At 47.1% G+C, this 27081-nt stretch overlaps 1 protein-coding gene, 2 non-coding genes and 2 pseudogenes across 5 annotated transcripts; 2 read left to right on the top strand and 3 right to left on the bottom strand.

Annotated features, from left to right (window-relative positions):
- Positions 1-1251: 1251 nt before the first annotated feature.
- Positions 1252-9689, bottom strand: LOC149339697 (uncharacterized). Of its 2 annotated transcripts, none has more exons than XM_089548377.1 (3): positions 9533-9689; positions 7758-7969; positions 1252-1508 (listed from the first exon to the last, which is right to left on the bottom strand). In XM_089548377.1, the coding sequence occupies exons 2-3, from the start codon at positions 7929-7931 to the stop codon at positions 1281-1283; spliced, it is 402 nt and encodes a 133-aa protein (XP_089404503.1). In that variant the 5' UTR covers positions 7932-7969; positions 9533-9689; the 3' UTR covers positions 1252-1280. The 2 variants fall into 2 exon arrangements, with proteins under 2 accessions (XP_089404503.1, XP_089404504.1); XM_089548378.1 differs by having other exon boundaries at positions 9537-9686.
- Positions 9690-14565: 4876 nt separating this feature from the next.
- On the bottom strand, positions 14566-15436 carry LOC149339696 (uncharacterized; annotated as a pseudogene).
- Positions 15437-16412: 976 nt separating this feature from the next.
- Positions 16413-17732, bottom strand: LOC149339695 (THAP domain-containing protein 2-like; annotated as a pseudogene). Its single transcript, XR_016283858.1, has 3 exons — positions 17662-17732; positions 17356-17554; positions 16413-16902 (listed from the first exon to the last, which is right to left on the bottom strand). The product of XR_016283858.1 is annotated as a THAP domain-containing protein 2-like (transcript).
- An 8987-nt stretch (positions 17733-26719) lies between these two features.
- Positions 26720-26791, top strand: TRNAA-CGC (transfer RNA alanine (anticodon CGC)). The gene has a single exon. It is a non-coding gene; the product is annotated as a tRNA-Ala (tRNA).
- A 218-nt stretch (positions 26792-27009) lies between these two features.
- Positions 27010-27081, top strand: TRNAA-CGC (transfer RNA alanine (anticodon CGC)). The gene has a single exon. It is a non-coding gene; the product is annotated as a tRNA-Ala (tRNA).

Raw genomic sequence — 27081 nt, 5'->3', positions numbered from 1 at the left:
TCGCCTATAAGAAAACATATAAGAGATAAATTTGCTTTATTTTAATAATTAGAGTGACGATTCTGCCGCTCCTAGGCTTAAGTGGAGAGTCGGTTTGTTTTCAGCAATGGTTCCCGTCCCGTCAACCAGATGGCGCCACTATAGGCTGAGTTTATTTTTGCGTCTCTGCTGGCATACGCTGAACTAAAAGTGGGAATGTGCCTGCATTTTGCGTACGTGTAGCTATAAATATTCATGTGACACAGAAAAAGCGAGCGGTACGCCTTCTACAGTTTACTAGAACAAAACGAGCGTTTCTCTGACATTGGGACATACGAGTACAAACGGTACCTAGTATATTCACTTATGCTTCTACAAAAAAAGACTACCACCTTCTTGAACAAAATGAACGTTTGGGGTCGCCACCATGCATTTTTACGCGACTTTTAACGCCGAAATAAAATATAAATTCCTGCTTAAACCGGGAGCAGTTCCCTCGTTATTGATGTTATAGGGTGCCAACTGCCAGAATATGCCATGGGAGGCCCTCCTTGCGTCGCAGGACCCGGACACGCAACTTCGCTGTGTGAACCGGGGTGCCGGTGCCATGGCCCTACGTGGCCTGGACACATGCGCGAAATGTGAGGGCTGTGCGGTGGCCCAGAGACCTTGCACGGTCCAAACTCGCTCGCATAATAAAGTTTTCCATCCATCCATTCCCACTAGGGACTGAACATTGGTGTCTTCTGAATTTGATTACGTAAGCGAAGACATTCCCATTCACGTAATTATCTCTTAGTTATTACTCCTCAACCCGCCGCGGTTGCTCAGTGGTTACGGCGCTCGGCTGCTGACCCGAAAGACGCGGGTTCGATCCCGGCCGCGGCGGCTGAATTTCGATGGAGGCGAAATTCCAGAGGCCCGTGTGCTGTTCGATGTCAGTGCACGTTAAAGAACCCCAGGTGGTCGAAATTTCCGGAGACCTTCATTACGGCGTCCCTCATAGCCTGAGTTACTTCGGGACGTTAAACCCCAATAAACCAAACCAGTTATAACTCCTTGAGGCAATAAACACCGCTCTGAACAAAAAAAAATTGCCCGCGCCCTTTCATCTCCTTGTTAATGCCACCAAGAACACCATACGTCGTATACTCCAGCAGTAATATGTATAGCGCATTGACTAGCGGCCCACAAACCCTGGACCACCAAATTCACTGACGCCTACAGGTTTTAGAGGCAGTCCTTCTACAGAACCAGTATTATGAAGTCTAGTTGTGTAAGGCTGTCGGATCATTTATTGCCTATGCCGCTGCCGCTGGATCTTCGGCGGGTTTAATGATCTCTTTGACGACCTGGGTGATGATGATCTTCTCGGTGGCTGGCTGCTCGTTCAGGGTGGTGCTTTCATCCGCCTTTTCAGGGACAGCGGGCTCGACCTCGATGCAGTTGGCTTCGGACGGGTAGTCGCACACGTTTAGCACGCTGTTGAAGTGAAGGCCCGCCGGACACGGAATCAGCTTCGGAACGCCCTGGACGAGACGTCAGGGGTTTGGGGGAGAAGAGAGAAGGAGGGTGAATTTTTTATGGAGCAAGCTGGCTGCGCGATGCCTCATGAAAAAGAAAAAAAATCTTGCTAGGGTTCAAGGTTATTCCATCACGTTCAGGCAGACAGATAAAAGGCGGCACACGTCAACTGTATGAGATTCACGAGGCCCTATTCTACCTCTCTTTAGTCCAAGCCTCCCTGCGTTCATTTTCATGCAAAGAAGAACTAAGTCCGTTTCGCAACCTTTCCTGGTTGTAACGCGGTATTCTTTGATTGGGAACCGAACCTGTACGATATAGTGTTCGCGTAGGGACACGTGCACCCTATCGTACAGAGGAACATACAGAAAGCCTGGTGCCCCACAGTGTCGGGAGCGCACATTATTTCAACTCTGTAGGCATAAGGACAGGCGTGTTAAGCCTTTTTTTTTTACCGCTGAGGTCGTTATCGAAACTATTCTTTTGATAATCCACAGACAACGAATAACCGCCGTCCATCGGCTTTAATTAACTGCTTCTATAAATACCTCGCTGAGCAAAAGCAGAAGTAGACGGGAATGTTAGCTAAGTTCTTCGGTAACGTCACACGTTTATAGCTCTAGCAGGTTATCTTCAGAACGTCTCGACGCCGGAGAGAGATGACCGGAGCTTCGCACAAACACAGGGAGCAATATCTCATGATTTCCGAGAACGTTTGAGGTGGCGCTCTCGATTGGATGACCTTGATTACGCCCTGAGGGAGCTAGGAATAATTCGTACGTTCATTATTTCCTTTTTTTTATGTCTCTCCTTTTCTGTCGTCCTTGTCCTTTTGAGCACTTTCACTGTCAAAATGAAAAACCAACTCGCCCACTCAATTCCATTATTCATTATTTCCTCTTGGTTGACGCGACGTGTTGCGCTGCCGAAGTGGGGTTGGAGTGCGCTGTGTTTGACTCTCGGCTCCAGCGAAAATTTTTGCCAACCTAGGCCTGCAGTGACAGAATTCAGGCCTGCGTCAATAACAATTTTATTGGTAAATTGGTTTTTGAGGAAAGGAAAATGGTGCAATATCTGTCTCACATATCTCGGCGGACACCTGAACCGCACCGCAAGGAAACGGAGGAAGGTAGGAGTGAAAAAGAAAGACAGCAAGAGGTGCCAGATCTGCGGAATAATTTCGACCAACTGGGAATCTTCAACGTGCACTGACATCACAAGCACACGGGCGCCTTTTGCGTTTCGCCTGCATCGAAACGCGGCCGCCGCGGTCGGGTTCGAACCCGGGTACTCCGACTCTACATGCGCTATGGCTTAGTGTAGGAGTCGCAGTATGCAGACGCTGGTCGTGTTGTATCCGTAACTCGGAAGCATCTTGAACTACGATTTACCGCAACACACACATATTAAAATATATCATGCAAATTTTGGTAAAAGCACTGATCCTCTGCAACTCTGATAAGCTTTGTGATTGTACAACGATTGTACTTGTTGCGTAAATTACAAAATGCAGCTAGAGGTTAAGTAAACGTTGTCACTACCACGCGTCCCACCCGATGATGACAAAGGCTGCACGAAGCGTGCGTGAAAAGGGGCATCCCACCAGCAGACGGCAATGGTAGCGCGTGCAGGTGATGGTCACGTGATTGTGGACCGACCGAAGCCGCGCTGTAGTGGTGTACGTACCAATAACAGCTCTTGCTGTAATGAAGGGCAAATGCGGAGAACTTGCGCCTCGTCATGTTCAGGGAGTGCCAAGCTTAAACATCAATATGGAAATGATTTTCAAGAACTTATTACGCGGGTCCTTTTCACTGGCTTGCAAAAATTGGTTTAAAATAATCATAAAAGGTCTTGGTAGGTTTGAATTCTCCACACTGGCCGAGTGGAAACACCACTCGGCCAGCCACGGACCAACGAGGCAACGGTCGCCAGTCTGCGGGACGGCATCGTCATGGAACTCTGGTCGTCGGACTGCCGCAGTGCCCGGTGAACAAATTGTGTTTTGTTTGTTTACCTCTCTCTCTTGTGTTAGTGCACTTTAGGTGCAATATTGACTCTGTATTGTATTCTCTCTCGAGTTTAACATTGCACGAGTTGCATTGTTTCGTTAATCACTTTGTATGTGTCTGTACTAGTGACTGTGAAATCCTCTGTATCGTCTCTTTGCTGTATAAACTTTGTTTTGTTTTGGGAACCTTTGGCTCCGACCCATTCTCTAGCTTGCGACCAGCGAAAGCTGGGCACCGAACGCCCAAAAACCTATTGTCACTTGGTAGCTGGTCTCCGCTGAGTTTGCCACGCTGAGTCGAGGGCATCTCCTTCGAGTCCGAGACTGCTACCCCCACACGCTCTAAGGGTGTCTGGGAGCTTCCCACGTAAAAGTGCGCGAAGTCTGGGTGACAATATATTCTGGCGTCCGCGACAGGACGTTTGGTGTTTGCAAGCACAGGGAACGGAGAAAGAGTCGGAAGGAGTTTGCGAAGCGTTCGTAAACGAGTGTTAGCAGCAGAGCGATATTGTGAGGTGCCGCGCCGAAGCGGTTAGTGAGGTTCACCGCGTAGAGGTATCCATTGCCTTTAATGTAGAGTTCGGTCTCCAAAGATGAGCTTAAAGGAGCTAAAGGAGCTAATAGAGGCCGGCCTCCAGATGGGGATGACCGGAGCCGAACTGCGAGAATGGGTGGACCAGGAAAGAGAGAGGGCTCGAGAAGAAAGAGAGAGAGAAAAACAGCGCGCTAGAGAAGCCGCTGAGAAAGAGAGGCAAAGGAAACGTGAAGAAGAAGAGAAAGAACGGAAAAGGCGCGAAGAAGCGGCCGAAAGAGCTTTTGAAATAGAAATGGCAATCCTTCAGAGGAAGCTTGCTGAAATGCGGCGTTTGAGGAGCGTCAGGGATCCAGTGGAGCATAACCCCGGAGAGGCCGGGTGGAAGACTAACGAGTCTGATTTGTTGACAACTACTGAAGAGCATGTAACTAGCTCAACTAGTGAGAGTGAGGTTGTGGAACAGCCTGTTCCTGCAACTGAAAGCACAGAATGTGATGAACAGACCGAAGTGACGCTTCCTCAGGAATATGAAAGTGTAGCTACTGCTGAGGTAGTAGCCACTGAAGTAAAGGCCGACCTGACGCTTCAGTCAGAGGTCATCTTAGGGCAGTTGCCTGAAGATGATGAAAAGAGTTGGAGCTCCAGCGACAAATCACTGTACTGCACGCCTGAGGGTTGCAGTAGGGACCGTGAGGAAGAGCGGTCAAATGTCAAAGAGAATGAATGCTTCGATGTAATCATAGCTGAGGAGAGCTCACTCAGTGAAGACCCGGAAGCCGTTCCGAGTGAACCCTCGAGCAGCGAGGAGGGCTTTCCCGAAGAGGAAGGCGAGGAAATTTGTGCCTCGGAGGAAGGAGACAGTGCAGTACAAGGAATGGAGCACCACTGCACTGAAACTAACGAGCTCAGGAAAGTATCAGAGAAAGCTGAGGAAGCAACACTGAGCGAAAGTGAGGAGAATGAGTCATCAACGACTAATGAGCCATGCTCAGAATGCCCCTCACAAGGAAGGCTCCGAAAGAAAAGGAAAAAGGACTTGGAAGAAGAAAAAGCAGTCCTCGAAGAACAAAAGAGAGCTGAACCAGTGGCTGCATCGCGAGAGAACAACTCGGATGACGCAATCGTCAGTGAACCGGGCTCAGCCCAAAGAAGAGTTCGGAAGGAAGTAAAAAGAAAGAGAAATGAGTCGGACACCACCGAAGCAGGTGAAGCCGAAAAGCAGAAGCCCTGGAGAAAATTCAGGAAGAAAAAGAACAGAGACAGAACCAAGCTGAAGACAGCCGAGCCGAATGCGAGCGAGCTGCCCGAACATCGCAGCAAAGTCAGAAAGAAGCTCAGAGGAACGAGCCCAGCCTACAGCAAGGACTCAGTGCGGAGGCGCAAACGGAAACAGAAGAGCGCACACGGAAAAGAGAGCGAACACCTGAAGCGCAGCCGTCGTAAGCGAACTGGCGTTAAATTTGCTCGCAACAGACGCGCTGGCCGCAGGAAAAGACGAAGGGCTCGAAGACTGGCCGCAGAACCAGACAGGAGTACGAGCAGGAAGCGGAGCCAAAACCGCGTTCGGAAGAGAAGCCTCAGCATGAGGCGAAAGAAGAGCAGAGCTCGCGACAGAAAGAAAGGTCAGAGTCGCGTGCGTAAGAGAATTAAAAGTGCGACTGAAACCTTGAGCGAAACAATACTGCTCCGCGCCCGCTGTGTCAGCCAAACTTGGAAATATAGGCGAAAGTGTGCCTTGTATTTGCGTGCTCCATGTTTGTAGCCTTGTGTTAATGTACTGCCCAATCGCGGTGTGTTTTTATGTACATTGTGAACATTTCATAGAGTTACGCATGTGGAAACATCATTGTATTGATGTATGCACTTTGGCATTCGCCATTGAATTTGTGAGCGCATGAATGTGCGCGCGAATTGTACCGCCGAAACGCGGCGTGCTTTGAAGTGTTGTGAAGTTTGGAGTGCACTCTGTCTATTGCACTGTGTTATGTATGTGAAAGCATCAAGGTATTGATGTATGTATTTTGGCATTCGCCACTGACTTTGTGAGCGCATGCATGTGCGCGCGAATTTTGTGTTTTGTGAATATTGTTACACAATATTCTTAAAGGAAGGGGCAGTGTCACAAAATTCGGCGCATTTTAAAAACAAAGAAAAACCGCCGCGCGCACGGCGTCTCGCCGGCACGAGCCCAACGGGAGAGAGGGAAAGCCCCCGCCGAGCGCGTGCCTCTCTCTCCATCGCCACGGCGTGCTCCGAAGGAATGAGTCATCCACGCCGAAGATTCTCGAACATGCGAGTCGGTTCTTCTGCTCACCGGAGGAAAAGGGCGTAGCCTTGCGTGCACTAAGTCACGTCCCCCTCCTCTGCACTCGGACGTCGGCGACGCCGCCACGACGGCGCCACGCTAGAACACGCTGGAACCTTCGCGAAACGACTCCTGACTCTGACCAATGGGGACGCGCGGCCAGTGAGAAGAGGGAAGGGAGACAGCACTGCAAATGCTGCGTGTATGTGCGCGCCTACTCTGGCGCGTTGAACAAACAGACGTGGAAGCGAGCCTATAAATGAAGGCGTTGACCGCTGCGACGCGCGTCTTTTCTTCCCTTTTTCTCTCTTTCCTCTGATCTTTTCACTCTCCTCTGTCTGTACGAGGCAGCGGTGGTGGCTCGGCTTGAGCCAGTAAGCAGGCCCGTGCAATTTCCTTTTTATCCTTCTCTCAGTCACAACAACAACAACTATCAGTCAGTCCGGACCGCCGTTCAAGCTTCATCGAAGCGCACCCGTTCGACTCCCGGGAAACACCACTCGGCCAGCCACGGACCAACCAGGCAACGGTCGCCAGTCTGCGGGACGGCATCGTCATGGAACTCTGGTCGTCGGACTGCCGCAGTGCCCGGTGAACAAATTGTGTTTTGTTTGTTTACCTCTCTCTCTTGTGTTAGTGCACTTTAGGTGCAATATTGACTCTGTATTGTATTCTCTCTCGAGTTTAACATTGCACGAATTGCATTGTTTCGTTAATCACTTTGTATGTGTCTGTACTAGTGACTGTGAAATCCTCTGTATCGTCTCTTTGCTGTATAAACTTTGTTTTGTTTTGGGAACCTTTGGCTCCGACCCATTCTCTGGCTTGCGACCAGCGAAAGCTGGGCACCGAACGCCCAAAAACCTATTGTCACTTGGTAGCTGGTCTCCGCTGAGTTTGCCACGCTGAGTCGAGGGCATCTCCTTCGAGTCAGAGACTGCTACCCCCACACGCTCTAAGGGTGTCTGGGAGCTTCCCACGTAAAAGTGCGCGAAGTCTGGGTGACACCGTCCCGCCTCTTTCTCTATCGCTATCGGTCGGACCCTTCCTGTCCCAACTGCCCCTGTATCTATGCTGAACTGGCCCATTGCCTCTTCTATTGCCTGGCTGCTCAGCAGTCGGGTTCCTACCGCCCACCATTTCTATCCAACACCACCTGGCTCGACTGGCTTGGCGCTGAAGGGGAGGAAGAACAGCCGACTTCTGGTCGTCCAGGCAGTCGACATGCTCGGCCTATAAATTATGGTCGAATAAAGGTCTTTTACTACTACTACTGAAAGTGGCTTAGGTGCAGCACTTAATGTAATGGTAACTGTTATGTTCCGCTTAAATCGTTCACGCTGTTAATATCAGTATCGCCTGAAACGGTGGCGCATGCACGCGACACAGGCGAAGATTCTCACCTGGGCGCACAGGTAGAATGTGGAACAGTTGTACTTGTTGGGGAACAGCGTGGCGTTGGTGCCTTTGTCGTCCACGATGGGACAGACCACGTCATCTGGGACAAGCAACGGGACACCGGCCGCAGCCACGACAGCGACGACCACGAAAACAGGCACCACTACTTTCGCTTGCATGGCTAACTATTGTTTCAACAAGAACAGGGCAACGGGTCCTGTAAAGAAAGTGCGGGAGAAAAAAGTAATAAACACCCGCATTGCTTATTTTAAGTACAGAAATGTGTCGAAACAGATTTTTTTTTCTTTTTTTGAGACAGAGAGAAAATGACTATGAAGTCACAATCCAGGCAGTGGCCGACAGCATCAGTGAGTGGGAAGGGAAGGAAGACTGCACTCAGCTATGCTATGGTCTTTATAGGTACTTCAAGCACAACATGAAAGGGTGCATACAGCGTACAAATGTACAGTCGGGGACAAAAGTCTCCGGACCAAGTGTTCCTCTAACGAAGCCGATAGCTCTGCTATTGGTCGGCGGCTGGAGACCACACTTGTGGAGGTAAAAGTTAATTTTTTGTTCTTTCATCTCCGCAAGTGCGGTCTCCAGCCGCTTTCTGATAGTAGAGCTATAAGCTTCGTTTGAGGAACACGTGGTCCGGAGACTTTTGTCCCTGACTGTACTCAAAGCTTGAAGAAACGTCGGCTGAAGTAAAAGAAAAATAAGAAAGAGAAATTAAATTTTGAGGTAGAATATGAAGTAAATTTGCTGGCGCATGTATCTGCATGCGAAAGTGTGCTGACATGTCCACTGTCACTTCTCATAGGCGGTAGGAGTTGCTGGATGCAACATATACAGTAATAATTTGCACGCCAGTCTTGAGCTCTCGCGCTCGCTTAACGAAATAATATCCGAATGTGTCTGAACCATGGCCTTGGGACATGTCAAAAATGTGCCACCAATGTCCATGCAATCCAGATGGGCCTGGGTGTGGCCTCACTTAAAAGGGTAGGGAGATAGAGAGAGCTAAGAGTGTCGCTATCGTTATTTCTTACTGAGGGAGAGAGCAAAAATCGAACTATTTATCTTTCCTTTAGCTTTCAGTAATTATGTTGTACTTGTCTACGTGAACTTTCTTTTGCGCTCGCCCCGTCCTGTCTCTTCACTCGTGATCGCCCTTTTTGCGCGCTTACCGTCCCTTCGTCTTTCTGGTGACGTATGATCGTATGACTTGCCGTTAATAACACGAAATTGTATGAAGAACTTGCGAATGTGTTCGCAGGGGGGAGATGGTAAACGTGCTTCTAAAATACCGTAAAGCATCTCGCATCTGCTATCGCTCGCTTGCCCTGGGCGGCAAAAACTTCAAGATCTGTGCATGCATGGCTTGCTAGACTACAGCAACTTTAGTCCATTGTTGGTAGAGCTCATGCTTTCTACATTATACTTAAACTTCAGACTGATTATGCTGCTCGGCTGCTGACTCTAGAGACGCCGGTTCCATCTCGGCTGCGGCGGTCTAATTTCGATTGAGGCAAAATGTTAGAGGCTAATCTGCTGTGCTATGGCAGTGCACGTGAAAGAACCCCAAGTAGTCTAAATTATACGGAGCCCTTCACCACGGCGCCCCTCATAACTCGTTAAACTCCATAAACCAAACCAACGCAGAGTGGCTCAAGGTTAAGGTTAACACTGTCGTACAAGGCTCAGGAAACACTAAGAGCCATCGTTTCTTCCTCACGCCAAAGCGCTGCCCGCATGCGGATTGTTTTCGTACACTCACCCACCTCTGCTCACACAGCTCCGCGTGGCTCGAATGTGTCGCAGTGGGCTGCGGCCGCAGCTCTTATGCGCAGCGTGTACAATCACCCCCCGGCCCGTTTACGACTCCTCGCATTTGATAAGCAGGTTGGGCGCCATTGGGCCTCAGGCTGTATAACGCAGCGCCTTGTGCGCGGACCTCGAACCCCAGCAGTTCGTTGATAGGTCCACACCCGCCCCTTCAGCTTTGGGTCACTGCAAAGCAGTTGCATCAGTCTTGCTCAAGCGGCCAATTATGCCCGTGTAGGTGACGAAGCTCTCAGGCAGTGGACTGGCCGCCGCCGGTTCATGTTATCTGGGAACCCTCTCTTTTGCTGTGCCACAGCGACGACAGAGTTGCCGGACCTGACAACAATGTCATGCACGCGCCCGCAGTTGCAACAGATAGGCGCAAATGGTGGGGACGATCGGTGTCAAGGGCAAAGATGAAGGAAAACACGGTGGCTCACTTGACTTGGCAAGCTCCCTCCTTGCTTACATAGACTGGCGAAACACAGATGTACCCCATGTAAATATGTAGCGAGAGAATATGGCATTCCTCGTGCGTGAGCCATCGGCGTACCTTACATGCTGGCGGTGGTGCTGGTTTTTTTTTATGTCATGTGGGGCATGAGAACACTGTGGAGCGGCGCTGTTGACAGTATAGCGGCTGGCAGTTCTTCATGTTGAATTCGGAGAAATTTCATGTTCTACTCACATGAGGGTTGTATATGTCCCTCCCGGGAACTATTCCGTTGTTCCAGCTATTGTTTGTAGTGATTTCTTCTTCAATGCGGTCTCGATCCGAAGGCTGATACGCATTTTTAAAACTGCTTCGTAAAAACAGGTTTGTCCGATCTTTGCAAACCACGTACAAACCCACTGCGATGGCTCAGTGGTTATGGCGCTTGGCTGCTGACTCGAAATACACGGGTTCGATCCCGGTCTCGGAGGTCGAATTTCGATTGAGGCCAAATTCTAGAGGCCCGTGTACTGTGCGTTGTCAGTGCACGTTAAAGAACCCCAGGTGGTCGAAATTTCCGGAGCCCTTCACTACGTTGTCCCTCATAGCCTGAGTCGCTTTTGGGGCGTTAAGCCCCCATAAACCACGTACATGCCCCCGTCAAAAATGTTCAGGGTATGCCCTGTAGTGGAGCATTCAAGAGCTCCTTAAAGCTGTAAATCTATTTCAGACGAGAGTAAATCTCGTTCTAGCCTTTCAAGGCCCTTTGGTCTTCAATGGTGTCGCGTGTAATCCGCTATGCGGCTCAAAACGAACCAGGAGGGAGACAGGGGTTAAGACTTTTGAACAAGATTGTACCTGCGGCTTCTATCCCTTCGCTTCATTATCCGACAAGAATTTCGCCCTGCTCAGGCGTTCCTTAAGGTTTAGGGAAGCTGTGCAATCACTAGAAGCCAGCTCTCCAGCGACTTGAAGCGTTCTTTGCAAATTACTTGCAGTTATTTCAACCCAGGACCTACGGCTGCGTCCACAGTCTAGTTGAAAGTGCAATATCTGTCTCGACTTTCCACGATGTTTGTCCTTCATATCAGTGCTTAACTTTATATCCAAGTTCGCATGATCATAACCTGTTATTGTGGCTCTACCTTGTGAATAGTCCCGTAGAGAACACCGCTGGCACCCGAAAAAACTGACAGCATGATCCCTCGTGCTCACGACATAACCTTGAATTTCTTAAGGGTGGAGAACCCGGGAAATTTTACTGGATACTTTACATTTTGGTTTCAGGGTCAAAGTGGAGTGTCAGACGCACGATTCATCCGTCCTCACTTATCTGTACAGGGATCAATTTAACCATCTAGAATGCTAATAAAACTTCGCGTTTCAGAATTCTAATCTCGTCTACTCTTTTGTGATTATTAACATTCAAAGTACACAGCATGAAGTTAATCTTTTTATGTCAGTTTCTTTTTTTTGCTAGCATTATGTCTGCCATATCTGCGACCCACCGTTTCGAGCAGTAAAATTCCTTACAAATACTGCGCGTATTGCATCACTGTATTGCAGATATTTATTATAGTTTTTTGGCGAGCTGAAAGTTCCTGACGGGTTATCGTCATGCCCATCTGTTCTCCAACGTGGAAGTTTCTGTCGCGATATTTTATGGTATCATCTGACGTGGCATATTTCGTAAAAGTTACCGATGTATGAGGCGTATTTGTTATATTGGAGACATCTATTTCTGCAGGAAATTAGTCGGAGCTCTCTGTTACTGAGCACCTGTTTTGTTCGTTCATTGTTTTTTCTACAGAAACAACAAGTTGTCCAGAGCAGTAATTTCACATGCACGTGACATAGATATCGGTCACTAATACTGTGCAGGGTCAAAATCGTAGCACTTCTGAAAACTGGGTCGGGGGAAAGGGTTGGAGCAAAATGATCAGCCCTTGTAAAAGAGCCACGTATCATTCGTTCTTCTCGAAACTTCGGTGAGTGTTTGGATACTAATCGCTCTGAATACTAATCGAAGGGTCCTATTTAATCAATTATAGTAGTTTAGGCAGACACCTTTTCACTATTTCCTTGCTCGGGAAGCAGTGAAAAAGAGTTTATCTTCCTTCTTAACTGGAACAGGTATACTCCGTTTCATACATATGCAGGCAATGCTGGGTTGGGTAGGGAAGTAGTGCGTCCGCGAAACCATATTACTACGCCACGTATCATTCGTTCTTCTCGAAACTTCGGTGAGTGTTTGGAGGGAAACAAAGAGCTCTACGAAGCGGTACCACTGAAAATCACGCTCGAAGCTTTGAGGCGCTCAGTGCGCGGGCCCTCCGGCTGTAATTTTCACTGATTGTGAACTGCTTTTTGGGGTGCCGATTGAGTAAGAGTGATTCGCCCTACCAACCGCGTATGATATCGCCCGATGTAATTCTCGCTTGTCGCCCGATGTAATTCTGAAATTGTGGCAAGAAGCAAAACGAAGTCCAGGAGGTGCCAGCCTTAGCACTTAATGTTTTTCTCGCAACGAAATATGTTTGTGTTCACTGGGGCTATACGATTAACTATTTTTGGGGCGTTGACTCAGCCTGTGCGAACAGGCGCGCTAGCTTTGGGAGCGTTGCCTTCTGTGTATGAAACGGAATATAGCTAAGCTTGCTTAGCTTGCAGCCGATCGTAGTGTTTCCATGCGTTTGTGAATCAATTTACACATGTAAATAAGTTTTGGGAGCCCGTGCCGAACGCCTTTTCAGCGCATGTATTCGAACCAAGCCCTGTGATTTCGAGCCTGTAATGAAATAGGCTACAGAGGGCAGTACACGTAAGAAGGATGCCATTTCCTTGCATTTTGTTTGCGATCTTACATTCTTGCTGGCTACTTGATGTGTCAGAAAGAAGAGCGATTTTTTTTTTTATTTAAGAAGCATTTTGTGACCGCAGAAAGGAAATGGTCGAAGCTTGGCGTAGACTATATTGATCCCATCTATCTTGAGCCTATTGAGCAGGCCGCTGCGGTGGCTCAGTGGTTATGGTGCTCGGCTGCTGACCGGAAAGACGTGGGTTCGATCCCGGCCGCGGCGGTTGAATTCCTTTGGAGGAGAAATTCTAGAGGCCCGTGTACTGGGCGATTTCAGTGCGCGTTAAAGAACCCCAGGTGGTCGAAATTTCCGGAGCCCTCCACTACGGCGTCTCTCATAGCCTTAGTCGCTTTGGGACGTTAAACCCCATAAACCGAACCGAACCGAGGATCGAATCCCTGCCGCGGCTGCCGCGTTTCGATTGAGGCGATGTGCAAGAAATGGTTTTGTGATATGTGATGTCAGGGCATGTAAGCACCCCAGATTGTCTGAATTCTTCCGGAGCCCTCCACTACGGCGGCTTTCGTAGCCACTGTACCTTAATTTTTACCTTTTTACTAGGGGTGTGCGAATATCAAATTTTTCGAATACGAATCGAATACGAATACTTAGCTCCGAATATCGAATCGAATATCGAATAATGAAGGAAAGACGCATTTAACCACTACAAAACATTTATTTGAGCATCCAAGAACATCATCATCATCATCATCATCAGCCTGACTACGCCCACTGCAGGGCAAAGGCCTCTCCCATGTCTCTCCAATTAACCCTGTCTTTCGCTAGCCGCGGCCACCATATTCCCGCAAATTTCTTAATTTCATCCGCCCACCTAATTTTCTGCCGCCCCTGCTACGCTTGCCTTCTCTTGGAATCCACTCCGTTACCCTGGAGGACCAGCGGTTATCTTGCCTTCGCATTACATGCCCTGCCCAAGCCCACTTCTTCCTCTTGATTTCAACTAGGATATTATTAACGCGCGTTTGTTCTCTCACTCACTCTGCCCGCTTCCGATCTCTTAACGTTACACCTATCATTTTTCTTTCCATAGCTCGCTGCGTTGTCCTTAACTTAAGAACATCCAAGAACATCACAGTTCAACTATCAATGAGTAAAAGTAGACAAAATGTGTGTGTGGCTGCACACAAAGTATCAAAGTCTAGAACAATATTCTCAGAGAAGTGGAAATATCACAGAAAATGACTAGTACATACTATACAGCATTGATTAAGGCTAGCATGCCATAAGCACAAAACGCGTTGCTGGGATGCAGCAGCTTCGCGGATGGCTTTCCACAGCCTTGGTTCGCCATGGCACGAATCAGAGTCGGACGCGCATTGGCAGGTATAGCCACAAAGGAGCTCACAAGCACAGTCAGCTACGGCATGGCCTAACTACAGTGACCTATTCCAAGGAGGATATATAAAACTTGCTGGAGTGGAAGCCGCCTATACGCGCCTATGCGGGAGAGTGAAGCCTTGGCGGCCATCTTGCCAGTGGCAAAAAGCAGCAGTGCGCAACCGCGCTCGTGCTTCTTCGCGCTGCCTATGAAGTTGCTCGCGTTTACAAAACAATGAAAGCAAGCGGTTGGGGTTGTAAACGTTTATTTTTCATCCATCAGCAGCCAACTGGCTTGTAGAAAGCAGTTAACCTGAACAAATATTAAGGAAAAAAAGCTTAATAATCAGACGCACAGTAAAAATAATGGTGAGAGGCAACCTACTGGTGATTGAAGATAATCACCCTTGACAGAACTGGTCTGACTTTATTCTTGATCAATTCCCGATTTCGTTCCTTTGTCATGTGGTGTATCCTCACTTTCACGTACCCTTCAGCGATTTTTTGCACAAATTGTAGATATGATTGTCAAGCGGATCGAAGTCAAGGATGTGCTCCTCCAGTTTCTGGAACCACTTTTTCTCTGAGGACACACCCAGGACTTCCAAGATAAGGTGTTTTGCCCTTGCCAGCACCGTTGTAATGGCATCACATTCAGCCTGCAGCAGTCGCAGCCCCTTCTCAACTGCTTCACACAGGCCAATGACGCCTTGCGACGGCGAAACAAGTCCACCCCGGCTCTTCTGCTTAATTAAAGGCGCAAGCGCATCAGAGTGCAGGGCTGTGATGCACTGATAGCATGTTGTCGTTGCACTAACTTTTCGCACAATGAAGCCTGCTATATATGGCACCACGGCACCGACAAAAGCAGAAAGACTTTCGGGCCAGTCAATGCGATGTGTGTAGTCGTGGTCATCGGGCTGCAGGACTGATGACCTGCGCATGTCAGTGACCGTGCTTTTTGCATCTACCATGGCTACAGTAGTAGTTGAATTCAAGATGGAGACGATGTCTTGGGAGCAGTTTCCAGAATTGGAAGACGTCACTTCCGTCTGAACCAACAGACGCTTGTATGCAGCCATGAACTGCGCAGCTGTTGGATTGTTGTTATGTCCCCCTCGTCCACTTATGGACCCGAAGTTCTCGGCGTGATCTTGACTGAGTTTGTGGGTCAGCAAGTATTTCAGCTGATCCTGGCCGACAAGCTCGTCGAACATTCTTTCGGTGCTTGCCATGCATATCAAAAAGCCAACAAATCCAGTTTTTTTAGTCCTTCTGTAACTGGACGTCCTGCCGGATCTCTCAGCCCGTTTATGTACGCCCGGGTCTCCAAAAAGAATTGCTTCCAGCAGGATTCATTCTGCTTACGAAGAGGTGCCTTATAATACCTTGCTAATGGGTTCCTGGAGTTCATGATGTCGAACAAGTGATCGAAAATTCTAATAAACTTTGATGTTGTGCTGACACCCTTGAATTGTGGCAGCTTGAGCACTTGTTCGCAGAAGTCCAAGGCATCGGCAACTGAGGCACTGAGTGCTTGTACAGCATATCGGACCTTCATTTTTTGCTTTTCCCACTGAACGTGGACCTTTGTGAGCTTGTTGCCAAGACGCAAACCCTCTCCACGTTGCAAAGCCTCCAATGCTACTACATAAGCCCACTTCACATGCTTTCCTTCAGCGTCGATGAGGTGGCTTACGGTTGCCAATGAGTTGCGGATGAGCTTAATCATATGGCAGGCATCTAAAATAACGTGAACATTTTTAGTGCAATCAGCTGGGTTGACAAAGCTTGTAATAAACCCATCAGAGTCCGGTCGAAGCTGAGCACCTAAGCACTTAGCCATAGTGAAGTTCGATGAGGCACCGTCAAATGTAAGAGAGACAACTTCAGCCTGAACTGATGCAAGCTTCTCAATACATTGTTTGGTCAGCTCCGCCCTCTCCGCTCCAGTTAGTGTGTCAATTAAAAAGTATGCGACTGGCATCTTGAGTCTGATGTTTATACCAACAATCATGAAGACACACACATTTCTGGCTTCGGGGAGACTATCATCATCTAACCCCGTTCCAAAGTCTACGTACCCGACAACTTTGTCTCCAACGAGTTCTACGTGTTTACTTATGGCCATGTCATCTACGACCAGAGCGCAGTAGAACGGTTCACTCCGTGCTTGTGCAAACTTTTCGAGGAAACAAAATGCCTCACTCGTGAACCCAGGAGCTCCGTGGATTGATCGATACCAATCCCGAAGTGTTCGCTGTGACGGAAGGGCACCATTGAATTTGGATCGGACGTACTCGTATGCGGCTGGAGAATAAAAATGTAGTCAGCGCGAACGCACGGAGCTCAGGTGGGTACTTGCATGCCCTTTTGTTCGTTGCTTGCCCTGCACAGAAGTTGTTGAATGTCACTTGAAAAGGCAGATGCAAACACGTGCGAGCCTTCCTCGGACAGGAGTTTTCGTTCTCTGATTTCTTTTATGATTTCTTGTGCTGTCTCATTTCTCTTCGCAAGCCTTCGCTTCGTTTGCTGCAACATCTTAATTTTCTTCTTCAACTGTGTTATCTCTTCTTCAGAAGCACTGAGTTTGTCCTTGTACCATTGTTTGCTCGGCGAAAACGCAGTTGATGGCTCTCCAACTTCAGGCATTTCACAGTCTTGATGCTTGCGCTCTGAACGCTTCCTTTTTACCTGAAATGGACACCACATATTTTTGTTCAGTCTCAAGTAAGAGAAAAGTGTAGCTGCGAAAGCAAATGGGTTTCATTTCTTACCATGAACTTAGTGCTTCATAAGACGATTTTACAGAAGGGTGAAGGGTGCTTCCGTATTACCACGCAATCACAATAACTGTTACCACGCAATCATAATAACTTCTTTTCAACAACGAAGCAAAAAAATAGCGCGCACGGCACTCCTTTTTTCCACGAACACAATTTTTCAGCACGATACTAAAAAAAAAAAACCACTAGCGACAAGAAGCTCAGACGTTTCCTTCCATTTGCTTCCATCCACTATCCGACAAGAACCTTCGTCGAATCTAGACTTCGGCAGCCGTATTAATGCCACGAACACTTCTCACGTGAGAAAGGCGAATAATTCTGCCTAGCGTGTCATGGTTTAACATTCTCCAGTAATACTCACGGGCGTCTGTAGGTGCTGCGGAAAAGCAGGAAACACAGAAGACACACTTCCCGCGCGCAGCCGCGTCGTCTGTCCGGTGCGGTCGAAGCACTCGGGCGCGAAGTGTCCGGAGCACAGGCGATCTCAATCTTTTGCATGCCATCTTTCACGGCGAACGGCCCGCTCCCACAGGCTCCGCAGCTCGGGATCTTTTGAAAACCTGCCAGTAATTTAGGCACTATTATTTGTTGCACACATCTACCACATCAGTTTGCGCCGCTCGACAACGCGCGCGTAGGGCTATTGAACATGTTTTCGTGTACTTACAGGTGGAATGTGAGGCCACAACCCTTCTTCAGCCTGTTTGCACATCCGTAGGCAACGCAAGAGGCAACCATTATCAAACCGTTGGTGTTTGCATGCCCGTCGCGTCAGCTTGCACTCAAACAGCGCGCCAAAGCAGCAGCGCGAGCCGGCGTCAAGCGCGCTTTCTGCCACTGGCAAGATGGCGGCGGCCGGCTTCACTTGACAAGCGCTCCCTCCACTCCAGCAAGTTTTATATATCCTCCTTGACCTATTCACTGTAGCCCATGACTGTAGCCTAACGTTACGCAAGTAACGCAAGGCTCTGGGCGCCGCCATGTTGTTATGTCTATGGCGATAGGACATACGGACTGAACTGAACGCCTGTGCTCACAATCGAATATTCGGCCAAATAGGAATATTCGCGTAGGATCGAATATTCGACACAACACGAATACTTGGTTTTCGAATAGAATACGAATACTAAAAATATGTTATTCGAATTATATTCGAAAATTTCGAATATTCGCACACCCCTACTTTTTACCTTAATAAAATTTAAAAAGGTAAGAAACAGACTGACCCTGGATGTAAAATTAGCACGCTTAAGTTATTATGAGAACAAATTCAGTACTATTCTTAATGACCCCAAAAAGGTCTGGAAAACTCTAAATGAACTGCTTCCTCATAAAAAAGAAAGCCCTGTTTCTGAGATAAACGATGGCGGAACAATATACACCGGAGTTTCACTCGCGAATAAGTTTAACCAACATTTCTTGAAAAGTGGATCCTCAAGTGCTTCGGACACTTGCAACCCTACGTATAGATCGTATATCTCCGCTAGTATAAACAGGTCTTTATTTTTCACACCTACAGATGGGACAGAAATATGCGATCTTCTTTTCAAGTTAAAGAACTCGGCAGCTTGTGGTATCGACGGTATAAAAGCGCAGCCTGTCAAAACAGTTGCCGTATTCATTAGTAAACCCCTTTCATACATCTGCAATCTGATATTATGAAATGGTATCTTTCAAGACGAATTAAAAATCGCGAAAGTTTCCGTGATATTTAAAGGGGGCGACAGGAATGACATTAACAACTACAGGCCAATTTCTATCTTGCCAGTTTTTTCAAAAGTAGTCGAACAGGTGATTAATAAACGTTTATTAAGTTTCTGCAATATAAATAACATTCTGACCGATAAACAGTACGGGTTTCGAAAACAACAATGTACGGAAACAGCACTACTACGCACTAAAGAAAAAATGGTCAGCAACTTTGAGAATAAACTGTTCACAATAGGAATATTTCTTGACTTTAAAAAGGCGTTCGACTCTATCAAACACGACATCTTATTGCTAAAGTTAAGTGAGTATGGCATAAGGGGAATTGCACTTAACTTAGTAAAAAGCTATTTAAGTAATCGACTACAGTGCACAGAAATACTGAAATCGAGATCCGCGCTAGAGGAAATCAAATATGGTGTCCCACAAGGGTCTATTCTCGGTCCACTCCTTTTTCTTTTGTACATAAATGACATTATTAACGTGCCCCTAACAGCAGACATCATACTATATGCTGATGACACTAACGTATTTTTTTCTGGTCCAAACTTATCTAATGTTCAGCGCGAAGCTAATATTTGGCTAAAGAACATTTCTGAATGGCTAAGAATAAATAAATTAGAACTTAACATTAAAAAAACAGAGTACATTGTTTTTCGCCCTCGTGGTAAGCATATTGATGAAAACATAGCGCTAAAATATAACGGTGAGACCATCCAGCGCTCCATTTCTCATAAATTTCTGGGAGTTTTGTTTGAAGAAAACTTGAACTGGTCAAATCATATCGACAGCATAAAAACCAGTATTGTAAGATCTATTGGTAGTATTAATAAGTTAAGAAACCTGCTACCCCAACAACTGAAAATTCAGCTGTATTATAGTCTAGTCCATTCACGCCTTCAATACTGTTTATCCGTTTGGGGAACTACAACAAAAACCAACCTAGATAGGTTATATACATTACAGAAGCGAGTAGTACGCATTATAGAAAACGCACCTTACAGGACCCATTCTGCCCCGCTTTTCAAGAAGAACACTGTGCTAACTATCGAAAACCTGGTAAACAGAAAAACTGCAATTGCCATATTCCGCGCAGTCAAGCTTAATGAAACTGAATTTTTCCGAAAATATCTGCTGAAGGAACACAGCTACAACACAAGGTGCACAGCTTACAACATATGTAAAATACGCACAAATTATGGCATGCAAAAGTAATCCTTTGTTATACCAGATTTGTTAAATCGTCACCCAGCCATCATGACAATTGTAAATCAATCACCGTCCATAGGGGTTTTCAAAAAGAAGTTGAATGCCTACTTAATGTCATAGTAGAAAGGACTTGACTTCGTACATTTCTTGCTTTTTTTAGTGCCAGTTTCGTACCTTTGCGTCACGTTTTGTATCACTGCATGTTTTTGTTTCGTTTTTTTTTTTCGTTTCTTTTTCGTTTTTTCGCCTATAATTCAGTGCCTGCAACCGTTTTCATGTCCACATTTTCCTTTTTTTCCTTCACCGTATGCTGAGGTGCTGTGTGTATTGAGAGGCTGACACTCGTCAGGCATCCGTGCCTTTTTGTCAGCCTCTTAGACAGACCTGTACATTTGTATCACGTCTGCCTGAAATAAACTTTCAACTAAACTTTCAACTTTCAACTGTGCAGATTTGGGACGCTTGATCCCCCATACCAACTTCGGTTTGGTTTGGTTTATGGGGTTTAACGTCCCAAAGCGACTAAGGCTATGAGAGACGCCGTAGTGGAGGGCTCCGGAAATTTCGACCCCCTGGGGTTCTTTAACGTGCACTGACATCGCACAGTACACGGGCCTCTAGAATTTCTCCTCCAAAGAAATTCTACCGCCGCGGCCGGAATCGAACCCGCGTCTTTCGGGTCAGCAGCCGAGCACCATAACCACTGAGCCACCGCGGCGGCTTCGTTGAATTTGTATTTCATTATGAATACAATACACGACCTTCGATAATACACCATCAACTGAATGATCTAGTGCGCAGCTTGTGAAAATATTCATATTAGCATAGGAACTTTTTCCGTGCTTGTGGAACTCTCCAGAGCGCCGTTTTCTAAAGGTGAGGTTATTCGCACGCAAGATGATGTGTAGGCACAACTTTCGTGGAGTGACACTTTTTCCAGATGATTGACTTGATCACCTTATGAGAGGTGCCTGCGAATGCAGCAATGCAAGTATCATTTTCTTCGTTTAAGAAACAGTCACCTTTTGTGTGTGTGTGTGTGGGGGGGGGGGGGGGGGGGGAGTTTTCATCTCGTATCTACCGTCAAAGATACGTGTCTCCTTTGCTATCTCTGGCCTTACACGTGCGTTCAAGACGGTACGACACGGCGGCACCAAAAGCCGCGTAACCCACATTTCTCGCACGACGTAGAGGCATTCTTTTGTTGAGTCCAAGCCGCTTGCCGTAAATGATGAAGGACACAGTTGCACAGCGACGTCTTTATCTCATTTTACGGCGCCACAGCAGTGCATTCTTCCACCAGATGACTGTCATCGCAATCTCAAGGGACCTCGCATTTCTGACGAAATGACGTTAAAGGATCATTCCTGGCTGCGACAGAAAGAAGCTCGCCGTTGTATCGTCGCGTATCTCGGCTCATCGTTCGGCGCTGCGCGTTTTAGCGCTCTAGCACGTCTAAAAGTTTGTCTGGGCATTCCTTTGTCCAGAACGGCCTTGACCGCCAGTGGGCGAGAGAGATAAAGTCGGGGCTGCAACGCAAAAATAGCATTTACGCCAGCTTAGTCCGCATCAGAATGCTGCTGCACTTCGCCCAGCACTAGATTGGAGCATGTGTGGTTGCCACGAGTGACGTGCAGATCTAAACCTGGCCTGTCAGCATGCTAGGCGAGCGGGCCAATGTACGAGTTTTCGGTGCCGTGTGCCACGGCGACTCTGTATGTCGAGAAGTTTTCAACTCAAGTATCGTGGACAAAGATTGCGTGGCAAAACCAATAACTGATCAAAAGTTTCTCCTTTGCCTGTCGCATCGGTAAAGCAAGTGAATTTTATTAGACGTGGGTTCCTCAACCGCGAGAAGTAATAGTAACAAACTTATTTGTGTATAAACTGCTAATGCATACGTATGATGTAGGTCATTCCTTTGGTGGAGGCTATGTTATAGATCCCTAGTAAGTGGCGACGACCACCTCGCATTGTGGTCGGTCAGTCGCTTCACCCAAGAGGTAAGGGAGAGGTAGGGAATGGCTGAGAGAGTACGAATGGCTTCACACTTCCAGACTATGTGAAGAGGAGTGGCGCTGTTGCCGTTGGAGAGCGAGCATAGAGGTGGACCGAGGGAGGGGCAGAAGTGTGGGTATAATAGGGTAGTTTGGAAAGTATTCGCCTCTAGTTGACGACACATGACGGTCTGTCGGAAGATGTGTAATGTTGTCGAACCCGGCGCAGCTTGACAAGGAGAGTGGAATATAACAAAGGGTGTGCTTGGATAGCGGCAAAGTCATCCCTGAAAGATCGATGTGAGAGTTCTCGCTACAGCTCAATCGAGAATTTAGAAGGGGCTGTCCCCACCGCCGTTACGATTTTTAGAGAAACACCGCCTCCCGGTGTGGGCATGTTGTATTTTTTTTTAGTTTCTTTCAAATGGGATTCCTTGAGCTTAATACTTAGCGGTGGCAAATTTTCGTGCCTTTTCTTTGACCGTAATAAACCTCCGATGACACAGATGAGGACCATATGACTCCACGGCCGCTGTTAGCAATGCAGGTAGCACTAGATACCGCCGTCACCATTCGGAGTGGATACACCTTTTATTCGGTCGGCATGCAGACCGTGTTGTGGCTCACAGACTGTGCATGGATGGGCACGAAGATTCCAAATCTCCGCCTGTAGTTAGACTTGGACGGCTATTGTCTAAGTATAGCACGCCGCCTTTACCCACAGAGCCAAAAAGACTGATTCCCAGTGTAATATCGCAGCGTAGATATCCAAAATGGCGGCGTGACCCACGCCCTGAAACTCGGGGCTAGATAATGAGGCATCCTGGTAGCATGGAGGAAGAGTCAGGGACTCTGCCTACGCGCAAGTTCGAAGAAAAGTGTAAGTGCTGGTTGGTGAGCTTGAAGAAATTCAGCGCGCGTTTTCTCGATTTCAGCGTAATCACATGGTGAAAATTTAATATTTACGAGCTTTGGTGCCCTACTGGCACAAATTGGCAACATTCGGGGGAGGGGAGGTAGCACAGTAGCACTCACCAGCTTGAAGCCGACTGGGCACGGCTCGGTGGGTCGTGATAGATGTGAACTATGTTCTGAATAAATTAAAGCAATTTTTGTCATTTTACTGGATGCTGACAGCCTCCGTTCGAGGTCTGAAGAAACAATTTACCTAAAGAACAAGCAATAAAAAATGGAAATAGTAAAGCGACAGAAATGACACTACATAACAGTACTCGTGACTCAAAAACAAGACACGCTATGAATATAAGGCTTCTAGAAGTCTGGATACAGACGAGCTGCTGTCTTTCGACAAAGACTATGCACCCATCACCTCAAGACCAAGCCGTGACTCTGCACGTTATAGTTTAGTAACGTAATCCCAAGTGACAAAGCCGGCGATCCGTGTTTCATCCAGCTGAAAGGCTCACAAATGCTCCGCATGTGGTGTGTGTCCTGTTCTGAAAGGCAAACGCAGGCCCTCAAGTCGTGCGAGAGATGACGTCAAGTGATGAGTCGTCTTGAGGGAGGAAAGAGTGTAATCAGGAAGGGAGGAAGATAAGACACACTTCAGTTGTGTCTAAAACACGTGGCCCGCAGCCCCTTAAATATTTCATCTTCTGCTTATACAGCTCCATGCCTGCAACACCTCGGGGTTTTTTTTTTCTTGGCGTAGTCGACGACCGTGCTGCTCACTGTGTGTTTAATTGGAAGGGAGTAATCTCCATCATAGCACTATCCCAGGCTGTTTGTCACCGTTTAACTTTTGATACGTCCGAGGCGAAGAAAAAAATTCGGGGCGCACTTTGGCTCTCTAAAGTGCTGCAAGGCGAAAGCGCCACTGTTTGTTTTTATTTACTTTTTTATTTTGTGCTCCCTTTCTTAATTTTATTGTTTTTTTATTTTTATTTCCACATCTTATCTTTATTTTGTTTTTATTTTTGTTAATTTCCTTACTTTTATTTTCCTTTTCTTGACTTTACTCCTTTTATTTTATTTATGAAGACCATGCATTCACTAGATGCGCCTTTATTCATGCTGGAACCTTGAGCCTTTTAAGCAGCGACGCCGAAAGGCGGACGAATCTGCCGACGCGTCTGTCGACACGGCTGCCGACGCGTCTGTCGACACGGCTGCCGGCGCGTATGTCGACACGGCTGCCGACGCGTCTGCTAAAGACAGTATGAGGCATTAAAGGCTTTCGCCTTAATAATTGTAGTAGTCATAGATGCGTAAGCTAGTGCTCCCCTCCCACATTTGCCTTTCTGTCCTTTCCGGATACTGGCCCGTGGTAGATAAAATTTTGTTATTGCGGCCTGCGGGAGGAGATGAGTTAAAACGGCCGCCAGGAGGCGCAGGGGACAGCGAAAGGTGAAGCGGTGATTTCGAGTGCCTTGCGGGGACATGAATTGAATCCCCATTTGTATGTTTCTTTCCATCGAGGCTTCCTTCCTTGACAACTATGACTAGAGCAGTGGTTGCTTCCTACCCTGTGTTGAGGGTGTAGCTTAACTGTGTGTGCTGTTTCGCTTAACTGAACAGTTTCCTACAGTTTTGGGTGGCCAGATGAACCATACCAAGAGTTGCGGTCTGTGGTTTGGATTGTGGGGATCGACACCAGCTGAATATGCTGACGTGACATGGACATGTCTACCGCTTGCCGCACCATTAAGCGCGTACAGGCACTCTATTCGAAAGATCACGTATCGGCTGTGCAGCTTCATGCTCAGACATTTGTCGCTTTTACTCTTTTATTGCTGCTCTCAGTAAAGGTAAAGAACATAAAAGAAAGAGAGACTTGTCCCACATGGTCTGTCAGTGTTCGGTCGGTGAGGCTGTAACTTGTTTCTAGCAACCAAAATTTATTATGTTTCGCAGATTATTCACTGCGCCAGAATCTCTATTCGTCGCTTCCCCACAGTTTTCGCAACTTTTGTTCGGGATTATTCCATAGAACCGATGAGAAGTGATCATCTTTTACGACCTGCCAGCGCAGGTGTGTTAGGTTTAGTCCATCTTTATGTGCGGCAGATTGTCGCCCGCTTTGTTTTTTTCGCGACGCATTCCATCCAATACTTCCAACATTTTTGCAGCCGAATTTAGTGAGAGCTTCTTCCTCACTCATTGCATCATCTAACTTCTCTGACCGTCTTTGTATATATGTGTTTATGCATGACGTGTATTTTTATGTGAGAGTTTGTGGCAGTCAGTTTTCCAGCAGTTTTTTTTTTCAGTGTCGCAAAAACCTTCTACAAAGATTTGATTTAAATTCTGTTCCCTCTCTCTATTAACCGCTCAATGTACTTTGTATTGCCAGGACAAGATGTCCTAAAGCAGGTTCGAAAAATGTTACTTTCACCGCGCTGAGACTTTCTTCTACAATCTACATACGGAAACGTTGCCCGTAAAGACTTGGCTTCGGAAAACGATCATTTTTGTACAATCTGTGAACTGCCGCCTCTGTAATATTTCTGAAACAATGGAACATTCCTTCATCGATTGTAATGAAGCAGTTCTGTCCTTGGATGTCTTGAAACGAACCCTGAAAAAAAAATCATTTGTTTTGCTTCTCATACGATACGATACCTCACTGGAATGTAATGTCTTGATGATGATTTCGATATGTTTTTTTTTTCTGATTGGACTACACAGCTTACGTAAAACTAGAATGATGGGCCGGCACTGTGAATGTTGTTTCGACGAAATACCATTTCAACCAAATCATTGTTCATCTCAGGGAAGTGTATGAACAGACTGACCTTAAACAGGACTGGCACTCCCTCTTGGTGATATGCTCAACATTACCTTCCGTCTAGTGCTTTGGTGCTCTGTCTTTTAGAACTGTCTTTCGCGGCGTTTCCTAACAGCTTTTAAATAGTTCACATAAATAGAACATATTTTCAGTGTAATAAACACCATGGTGCTAAGAAAAGCTCGAGGTATAGCTCAGTGGTTTGTCGTTTTTGTTTGGGCACGAAACTGGGAAAGACCGGGATAACTCGTTTCGCCGTGTCAAAGAGGGTGGACTTGGGCCAGCACACCTATTCACCCAACAGCTCGTCACTGCTCCTTTTTTGCGCAGTTTGCCTAGTAAGGCTCGGGTGGTCGTTGCTAAATTTTGTTGTTCCCACAGAAAGCGTGCCAGGGCGTGCCTTTGGTTTTTTCAAAGATATCGCAAACAGTGTAAAAGTTTTGGCAACTTGTTTTCCGACCGAATATTTGCGGTCAGACAAAAAGAAAAAAATTCATAAGGATGTGTGCGATGATTTTTTCTTCGTTCCTGTGCACAGAGCTTTTTACAGCGGTCACCCGGGTCGAAATGTATTGAAGCGGGTTTAAAGAATGCTAGTTTCCCCAAGAGTGAAAACGTTTCTTCGTTAAGCTGCATACTGGAACGTTATCGGCAAAATCATTTCTTGAGCACAGGGGTTTTCTTTTCTTCCATGGTGGTCACTTCGCTTGGTTTGGTTTATTGGTTTGGTTTATTGGGGTTTAACGTCCCAAAGCAACTGAGGCTATGAGGGACGCCGTAGTGGAGGGCTCCGGAAATTTCGACCACCTGGGGTTCTTTAACGTGCACTGACATCGTACAGTACACGGGCCTCTAGAATATGCAAACAGCCTGAGACAATAGACAATGTTTCTTTATACTCTTAGGAGGATGATTATTTTATGACCCCCTCATTCTAGTCACAATCACCGATTGTGACTAGAATGAGGGGGTCATGCAATCTAGCCTTATTTGCTTTTTATTTCCCCTTGAGCGTCACTCAGTGAAAGTTGTGGTTACAGCAGCGTCGTCTGCTATTTCGTGCTGGGGGTGTAGCTCAGTGGTAGAGCGCTCGCTTCGCATGTGAGAGGCCCCGGGTTCGAACCCCGGCACCTCCACTGATGATGAGGCCTTTCCTTTTGATTTTGTTTGTCTGAGGACATAAGCTAGTGCGAATAAAATGATTGCAAAGCGGTGAAGGTCGCGGTTCGTCGGGAATCAGTTATTGTGACTAGAATGAGGGGCATGCAATCTAGCCTCATTTGCTTTTTATTTCCCCTGGAGCGTCTCTCAGTGAAAGTTGTGGTTACAGCAGCGTCGTCTGCTATTTCGTGCTGGGGGTGTAGCTCAGTGGTAGAGCGCTCGCTTCGCATGTGAGAGGCCCCGGGTTCGAACCCCGGCACCTCCA

This window comes from Amblyomma mixtum, chromosome 6 (assembly GCF_055824585.1).
Source record: "Amblyomma mixtum isolate Tamu chromosome 6, ASM5582458v1, whole genome shotgun sequence".
NCBI lineage: Eukaryota > Metazoa > Arthropoda > Arachnida > Ixodida > Ixodidae > Amblyomma > Amblyomma mixtum.
The sequence above is the reverse complement of the archived record's forward strand: the minus strand, read 5'-3'. Positions and strand labels throughout refer to the sequence as shown.